Below are 9,391 nucleotides of genomic sequence, written 5' to 3'. Positions count from 1 at the left end.
GGATGTCCCCAGCGGTGGAAGGTGGCGGGGCGATGTCCCCTCCCACTCTTCGAGGATAACAGCTTTTAGCCGCATCGGTTGTTATCACTATAGAGTAGAGCTGCACGATTCTGCCCAAAATGAGAATCACGATTTTTTTTGATGAGAATAAAAAGATCACATCTCTCTCACGATTCTTGCAGCATAACATTTTTTACATTATACAAAAAAATTGAGCTAACTACAGGTTCATTATTTTTTTTTAGTTCATTAAAGTGTAATTTTTTCCCCAAAAATTGCATTTGATCGACTGCTGTGCAAATACAGATAGAAATACATTATTACATATATATATATATATATATATATATATATATATATATATATATATATATATATAATGTTTGGGGGTTCTAAAAAATGTTCTTGCAAAAAAAAAATAAAAAAAATAAAAAAGTTTTTAACTTGAAACCAACAAATGTCAGAAAAATGTTTAGTGTTTAAGTGGTTAAACTTCCCTCATTTACACAGCAAATGTATTCCTTTGATCTAAAGGACAAATTGTTACAATGTTTATACTTAAGTTCCACTGCTAAAAAATGTTGTGATTCTTGGCAGACTGCCCATTTTTTTTTTTCTTTCCTCTGACAGCAGTCAGCTTTAGCAGAGCAGGGAGAATTCTCTGCATAGAAAGAATCAGGAAATACTTTGTGAAGATCTCGCGATAGCGATTCTTAACGATTAATCGTACAGCTCTACTATAGAGCTGACTGCCCACCGTACCAGGTCCCAGTATAACCCCTTCAAGCCTTGAATGCAAATTTGTGTACGGTCGACGTGAAGGGGTTATATATGTTATTATTTATATAGACAAAGGTGTGGGTGAGGATGTTAAACTACTCCGAAGAGGAGTTTATAATGCCTGTAAGAATTACAGTATATACTGTAGACTGGATGTTTTCCAGTCTGTTGGTCATCTTAGTCTTTTGAACACTCCATTGCTATGCTTCATTCGTAGGTCCTGTTTGCAAACATACAATCTAACTGCTAAAATGTTCCTCTTCTTTGTGCAGGCTGACACCATATGACACAAATATCGGCATGATATAGATGCAATCCATTTCATAAGAACTGCATCTAATAGCAGCATAATATAATCATAGCTTCTTAACACAAGTAGAAAAGATAATGGTACAAGCATTGTGAACAATAAACCCTTCACAAATGCTTAAAAGGAGGAAGCTGCTTAATGGTATCTGCTTCTTGACTTCAAATTGCCTTTTAAGGACAACGGTTAAGAGATAGTTGTGTACTCTCTGTGTCTTATCCATATTAGAGCACTTTTATCAATTCTTCCATTTTTTTCTGCAGGAATGTACTGCTTAGAGGTACCAGTCAGGCTGCACAGTGACCTCACTCTGATTAAGCGCTCGTTCTCGTATCTTCATTTCTAGGCATTCCAGTGTCGGAGGATAAGATTTCCATTCAAACTTGTTGGCATAAATACTATTGGCATTAATTAACCACTGCAAGTCCCCTGTTCCATAGATGCAGATACCTCGAACGTAATGGCCTAAAAAAAATAAGGAATAAGAGCTTTAAATATGTTTTAATTTCCAGATGTATCATAGTAATATATATATATATATATATATATATATATATATATATATATATATATATATATATATATATATATATATATATATCAATCGTTTGAAAGATGTTTGACATTTAGAATATACAGTGGTGTGAAAAAGTGTTTGCCCCCTTCTTCATTTCCTGTTCCTTTGCATGTTTGTCACACTTAAGTGTTTCGGAACATCAAACCAATTTAAACAATAGTCAAGGACAACACAAGTAAACACAAAATGCAATTTGTAAATGAAGGTGTTTATTATTAAAGGTGAAAAAAAATCCAAACCATCATGGCCCTGTGTGAAAAAGTGATTGCCCCCTTGTTAAAACATACTATAACTGTGGTTGTCCACACCTGAGTTCAATTTCTCTAGCCACACCCAGGCCTGATTATTGCCACACCTGTTCACAATCAAGGCATCACTTAAATAGGAGCTGCTTGACACAGTAAGGTCCACCAGAAGATCCTTAAAAGCTACACATCATGCCGAGACCCAAAGAAATTCAGGAACAATTGAGAAAGAAAGTAATTGAGATCTATCAGTCTGGAAAGGGTTATAAAGCCATTTCCAAAGCTTTGGGAATCCAGCGAACCACAGTGAGAGCCATTATCCACAAATGGCGAAGACATGGAACAGTGGTGAACCTTCCCAGGAGTGGCCGGCCGCCCAAAATTACCCCAAGAGCGCAGCGACGACTCATCCAAGAGGTCACAAAAGACCCCACAACAACGTCCAAGGAACTGCAGGCCTCACTTGCCTCAGTTAAGGTCAACGTTCATGCCTCCACCATCAGGAAAAGACTGGGCAAAAATGGCCTGCATGGCAGAGTTCCAAGGAGAAAACCACTGCTGAGCAAAAAGAACATCAAAGCTCGTCTCAATTTCTCCACAACACATCTTGATGATCCCCAAGACTTTTGGGACAACATTCTGTGGACCGATGAGACAAAAGTGGAACTCTTTGGAAGGTGTGTGTCCAAGTATATCTGGCGTAGAAGGAACACTGCATTTCATAAAAAGAACATTATACCAAAAGTAAAATATGGTGGTGGTAGTGTGATGGTCTGGGGCTGTTTTGCTGCTTCAGGACCTGGAAGACTTGCCGTGATAAAAGGAACTATGAATTCTGCTGTCTACCAAGAGATCCTGAAGGAGAATGTCCGACCATCTGTTCGTGTACTCAAGCTGAAACGAACTTGGGTTCTGCAGCAGGACAATGATCCTAAACACACCAGCAAGTCCACCACCGAATGGCTGAAGAAAAACAAAATGAAGACTTTGGAGTGGCCTAGCCAAAGTCCTGACCTGAATCCTATTGAGATGTTGTGGTATGACCTTAAAAAGGCCGTTCATGCTCGAAAACCCTCTAATGTAACTGAATTAGGACAATTCTGCAAAGATGAGTGGGCCAAAATTCCTCCAGGACGCTGTAAAAGCCTCATTGCACGTTATCGCAAACGCTTGGTTGCAGTTGTTGCTGCTAAGGGTGGCCCAACCAGTTATTAGGTTTAGGGGGCAATCACTTTTTCACACAGGGCCATGATGGATTGGATTTTTTTTCACCTTTATTAATAAACACCTTCATTTACAAATTGCATTTTGTGTTTACTTGTGTTGTCCTTGACTATTGTTTAAATTGGTTTGATGTTCCGAAACACTTAAGTGTGACAAACATGCAAAGGAACAGGAAATGAGGAAGGGGGCAAACACTTTTTCACACCACTGTAGTTACGTTTTAGCAAGTTATTTGCCATTAGTTTCTTCCCAGTTCGCTCCAGCTAGGTTTAAATCTATATCTTTCTGAGTTGAGTACCTCATACCTATATGGGGATATTCACATCTGCAACCAAGATAAACTATGAAGTCATCTTATGCATGATGAAAGATATCTTTCTCAGGTTTAACAGAAGGATACTATGAAGTCGAAGGAGAGAAAAAAACTGAGGTTTCCTTTCCTCTGTTTCTATAAATATATCAATGTCTGAGCTAATCAAAGATCAATTGGGTCTTGAAAATAAGTATTTATCTTTTAATTACATACACAATAAGCTCATGACAATCAATTTAAATTCTGTATATTTGTAAAAGCAGAAAATGTTGAAGAAAACACAAGTAGAGTGGCGCCTCTGGGTGTAGTAGTTTTGATAAAAACGCTTTAATAATACATATAGATCAACTCACATGTAGTGAAGGTAAACAAGCATGGTATACTGGTATCTGAGTGACGTATTCCCGAGTCCTGAGCCATATAGGTTCATTGATGGCAGCCGTGTATCTTCCCGGCAGGAACCTATATGGCTCAGGACTCGGGAATACGTCACTCAGATACCAGTATACCATGCTTGTTTACCTTCACTACATGTGAGTTGATCTATATGTATTATTAAAGCATTTTTATCAAAACTACTACACCCAGAGGCGCCTCTCTACTTGTGTTTTCTTCAACATTTTCTGCTTTTACAAATATACAGTATTTAAATTGATTGTCATGAGCTTATTGGTTGGCTGTCTGGGTGGACGTGTGTTATGTTCCCCCAGGCTGCTAGGCCGGAAGCCTGAGGCCTATGCCAGGGACACCTGGCTGCTAGGCTGCCTGAGGCCTATCCAGGAGCAGAAGCAGTGTAGGGGTAGGAGTAGGGCTGGGACTGCAGGATTGGAGTCCAACCAAGTTGAGAAGGTTCAGCCAGATAGGAAACCAATTGTGGTCGCAATTAGAGAGGATGTTGTCGCCACTAAGGGACCATCCACCTTGTTACCAGAGACTACAGTAAGTAAGCTGAGGCAAGTACCTGAGCAGTCTTCTTACCAGCCAGGGACAGAGGAGAAGTGGGAAAGCATCAGCAAGTGCCAAGCCAGGGACCCAGCCGGATAGCAGGGATGGCACTTGAGGAGTATACAACAGGATAGCTGTGGAAGAGCTCAGGGTATCCAGTGATGAATGGGATCTGGAAGTCTAGTGAGAGACTGGGAGCTCAGTGAGTGAAGATCTACAGAGGGATACTGTGAGATAAGTAAAAGGACTGTTCTGTGTTACCAAAAGTTATGTACAACTAACGTTAGTAACTGTTGCAAGATTAGTTGCCATAGGAGACAGCGGTCCTACCTATACAGAAGTGTTATCTGACTGGAGGCCTTCCACTGTATAGCTGTCTACCTATCGAAGTATCAGAGTCTACCAATTACCATTGCATCTACTCAAAGGTGTCCTGGCCCTAATACTCTCTCCCTCAGTTCTGTTAAGAGACAATAAATCTCTTGTTTGCATTCAAAAAGTGACTGCCACCCATCATTCTTCTTGCATCACACCCACCTTGCCTGGTAACCCACTCTACAAGGAAGGATGTCAGCTCTCCCTAACCCTTGAGGTCACCATGAGGCCTCTTGGGCCCCAGGACCTTGCTACATACAGTATTTCATGCCACTGTATTTTTTATTTTTTTTAACCACTTCCAGAAGAAGATTTACCCCCCTTCATGACCATGCCATTTCTTGCGATATGGTACTGCATTATTTTAACTTACAATTGTGCAGTCATGCAACACTGTACCCAAATAAAATTGATGTAATTTTTTTCCAACAAATAGAGCTTTCTTTTGGTGGTATTTGGTCACCTCTGCATTTTATGTATTGCTGCGGACAATAACGACACTGACAGACACTTTTTGGGGACCAGTGAGACTAATACAGTGATCAGTGCTAAACAGTGCTATTTTTTTTTGTGGTTGAACTGGATGGACTTGTGTCTTTTTTCAACCTAACTATGTAACTATGTAATATGCACTGTCACTCTACTAATGACACTGCCTGGGAAGGGGGTAACATCGGGGGCAATCAAAGGGTTAACTGTGTGCCTAGACTGTGTTTCTGTGTACTGTGGGAGGTGCTTTTAACAGGGGAAGGCATGGATCTATGTCCCTGCTTTTCAGGGACACAGGATCCATGCCTTCCCTCCTGACAGAATGGTGATCTGCCTTGTTTACCATACATGGAGTCCGCAGTACCCCCCTATCAGCTACTGCTGTGTATAATTACATCAGAAGCAAGCCGTCGGCATTGCGTATTCACGGCCGCTACCTGGCAGAGCCAGATCATATATATATATATCTATATATATATATCTATATATATATATATATATCTATATATATATATATACACGTTATCTGGTGCAGAGTTGCCGCCCTGTAGCAGTAAAACTATTATAGGGTGGACCTTAAGTGGTTAATAAATCCTCTAAGTACCCTATTCCAACAGCACAGATGTGTGATCACATGATCTTTCTCTTTTCTTTGACATCTTCACATAAAGATCTTTAGGAGGGGCTTCTATTACTCACTGGTGTATGCTCTCTACAATATTAGTCTGTGTCTGCATAGCCCTGATTGGTGCTGTGCCAGTCACATGACTAAAAACAGAAGCGCAATTCAAATTAACCGGTTCCCGATCGGCTCGCATACATATACTGCGGCACAATGGCACCGCTGTGCGTAACCTCGTATATATACGGGTTTCCTTTAAGAACCGCCAGAGGGGGATCCAATGCATGTGGCCGGCGATCGCTATAGACGCTATAGCTTTTCGCTGTATAAATGACAATTGTCCCAAAATAGTGTCAAAAGTGTCTGATGTGTCCTCCATAATGTCGCAGTCACAATAAAAATTGCAGATCGCTGTCATTACTAATAAAAAAATAATAATAAAAATGGCATAAATCTATCCCCTATTTTGTAGACGCTATACATTTTGTACAAACCAATCAATATACGCTTATTGCAATTTTTTTCCCCCAAAAATATGTAGAAGAATATATATTGGCCTAAATTGATGAAGGAAGTTGTTTTTTTAAAAACATTTTGGGGATATTTATTATAGCAAAAAGTAAAAAAAATATATATATTTTTTCAAAATTGTCACTCTTTTTTGTGTATAGCACAAAAAATAAAAACTGCAGTGGCGATCAAATAGAAATAGCACCAAAAGAAAGCTCTATTTGTGGGGGGAAAAAAAGGAAGCAAATTTTGTTTGGGTACAGCATTGCATGACCGCGTAATTACCAGTTAAAGCAATGCGGTGCCAAATTGTAAAAAGTGCTCTGGTCAGGAAGGAGGTTAAATTATAAATATCAGAAACCTGTTTTACTACTGTTTTACAGCTCAAAGACACTATCTTGACAAAGACACTATCTTTCACTTTGTTTAGATGGAATCTGCATCCAAGGCTTTTTTTTTTTTTGTACTTTATTAGCAAATACATTTGATATATTTAATATTGATGTATATTTAAACTAAGCTTTTTTTTGTTAATTTCTTACTATATATTAACCCCACAGTGTTTAGCAATAAGAGGACAAGGAGGAGGAGGAGGGAGGTGTAATTTACCATTGTGTATACGCCAACATGTGTGACAATATAGTCACACATAAGAAAAACGAGGAAATAAAGAGCTTAAAAGGGAAATGAAATTGAGCATGCTCATAGTTGCCAACATTGTGAAAAAATTTATAGGGACACTTTTTTGTATGTAGGCGAAGTCTTATTATAATCAGGGGCGGGGCATTCATTTGTAGGCATCCCTTGTGGGGGAAGAAAAATGCAAATGGAAGCGCGCAGTGGCGAAAAATGGGTGTGGTTTAAACTACATATTGGGTGTGGCTCAAAGGGGGTGAGGTTTGAGTCTGAGATGAACGAGGGATAGAGGGAGAAAGAGAGGGAGAGAGAACGAAAGAAAGAGATAGGGAGGGAAGGAGAGAGAAGGAATAAAAGAAAGAGGAATGGAGGGACAGCAGGCCCAGATCCTACACCACAATAGAAATATGTGTATTTCATAAAGTTTAACAATCAGCAGATAAAGATACTCCAAACACCTGGTGTTAGCGCTTCAATCATCCCGGCACCATGGTTGGTATGGTGTCAGGATGATTGAAGCGCATTATTTCTATTATTACATTGTAATATAAAATTAAATAGGTCAACTCACCATAATGCAGAATTAGCAGGAGCCCTGAGTGTGTCACTTGCCACTTCACCTGCCACCAGATGCCATCAGGTACTCCCTAGCAGAGTCCCTCCTTACATCAGGTGTATACATCAGAGCCCCTCCTTACATCAGGCATTCCCAGCAGAGTCCCTCCTTACATCAGGTGCCCCCAGTAGAGTCTTTCCTTACATCAGGTGTCTCCATCAGAGTCCCTCCTTACATCAAGTATTCCTAGCAGAGTCCCTCCTTACATCAGGCATTCCCAGCAGAGTCCCTCCTTACATCACAGGTTCCCCCTGTAGAGTCCCTCCTTACATCACAGATGCCCCCTGTAGAGTCCATCCTTACATCACAGGTGCCCCAGCAGAATCCCTCCTTACAGCACAGGTGCCCCAGCAGAGACCCTCCTTACATTACAGGTGCCCCCAGCACCTGTGAAGTGCCCCCAGCAGAGTCCCTCTTTACAACACAGGTGTCCCCGGCAGAGTCCCTCCTTAAAACTCAGGTGTCCCCAGCAGAGTGCCTCCTTACATCACAGGGGCCCCCAGTAGAATCCCTCCTTACATCAGGTGCCCCCAGCAGAGTCCTCCTTACATCAGGTGTCTCCGAGTCCCTGCTTACATCAGGTGTCTCGATCAGAGTTCCTCCTTACATGAAGCATTCCCAGAAGAGTCCCAACCATCAACCACAACACTACCTGCCTGGAGTTTCCATGTTCTCCCTGTGCCTGCGTGGGTTTTCTCTGGGTACTCCGGTTTCCTCCCACACTCCAAAGACATGCAGGTAGGTTAATTGGCTTCTGTCCAAAATTTACATTAGTATATGAATGGGGACCTTGGATTGTGAGCTCCTTGAGGGTAGGGACTGTTGTGAGTGTGCATTGTACAGGGATAGAGACAATTGTAGACACTCACTCAGGTTGAACTGGATGGACTGGTGTCTTTATTCAACCTTACTAACTATGTAACTATGTAAGAGTCCCTCCTTACATCAGGTGCCCCCAGTAGAGTCCCTCCATACATCAGGTGCCCCCAGCAGAGCCCCTCCTTACATGAGGTTCCCCCAACAGAGCCCCTCCTTACACCAAGTGCCCTCAGCAGAATGCTTCCTTACATCATGTGTCCCCAGCAGTGTCCCTCCTTACACAAGGTGTCCCCAGTATAGTTCCTCCTTACATCACAGGTGCCCCCAGTAGAGTCCCTCCTTACATCACAGATGCCCCCAGTATAGTCCCTCCTTACATCACAGGTGCCCCCAGTAGAGTCCCTCCTTACATGACAGGTTCCCCCAGTAGAGTCCCCCCTTACATCACAGGTGCCCCAGTAGAGTCCCTGCTTACATCAGGTGTCTCCATCAGAGTTCCTCCTTACATGAAGCATTCCATGAAGAGTCCCTCCATACATCAGGTGCCCCCAGCAGAGCCCCTCCTTACACCAAGTGCCCCCAGCAGAGTGCTTCCTTACATCAGGTGCTCCCAGCAGTGTTCCTCCTTACACCAGGTGTCCCCAGTATAGTTCCAGCTTATATCACAGGTGCCCCCAGTAGAGTCCCTCCTTACATCACAGGTTCCCCCAGTAGAATCCCCCTTACATCAAAGGTGCCCCAGTAGAGTCCCTCCTTACATCACAGGTGTCCCCAGCAGAGTCCCTCCTTACATCACAGGTGCTCCAGCAGAGTCCTTCCTTACATCACTTGATCTCTGCTGACCACCATTACATTAGACCAGCTCTCCGTCATGGAGGCAGAGTTTGGCAGGTCTCTTTCCCCATGTGTTCAGTGGAGAGGAAAGGGGCCTCC

The 9,391-nt window shown here is 42.0% G+C and overlaps 1 protein-coding gene across 1 annotated transcript in view; it reads right to left on the bottom strand.

Annotated features, from left to right (window-relative positions):
- Positions 1-391: 391 nt before the first annotated feature.
- The window catches only part of LOC143996881 (N-acetyllactosaminide beta-1,6-N-acetylglucosaminyl-transferase-like), a 131,078-nt gene continuing 122,078 nt past the window's right edge, over positions 392-9,391 (bottom strand). The window contains exon 3 of the mRNA XM_077492177.1: positions 392-1,552. Coding sequence (XP_077348303.1) covers positions 1,362-1,552 — 191 coding nt within the window. The 3' untranslated portion in view covers positions 392-1,361. The remainder of the gene's footprint in view (positions 1,553-9,391) is intronic.

This window comes from Lithobates pipiens, unplaced genomic scaffold (genome assembly GCF_037356315.1).
Source record: "Lithobates pipiens isolate NorthernLeopardFrog02 unplaced genomic scaffold, aLitPip1_a1.2 Scaffold_19, whole genome shotgun sequence".
In the NCBI taxonomy this organism is placed as follows: domain Eukaryota; kingdom Metazoa; phylum Chordata; class Amphibia; order Anura; family Ranidae; genus Lithobates; species Lithobates pipiens.
The sequence above is the reverse complement of the archived record's forward strand: the minus strand, read 5'-3'. Positions and strand labels throughout refer to the sequence as shown.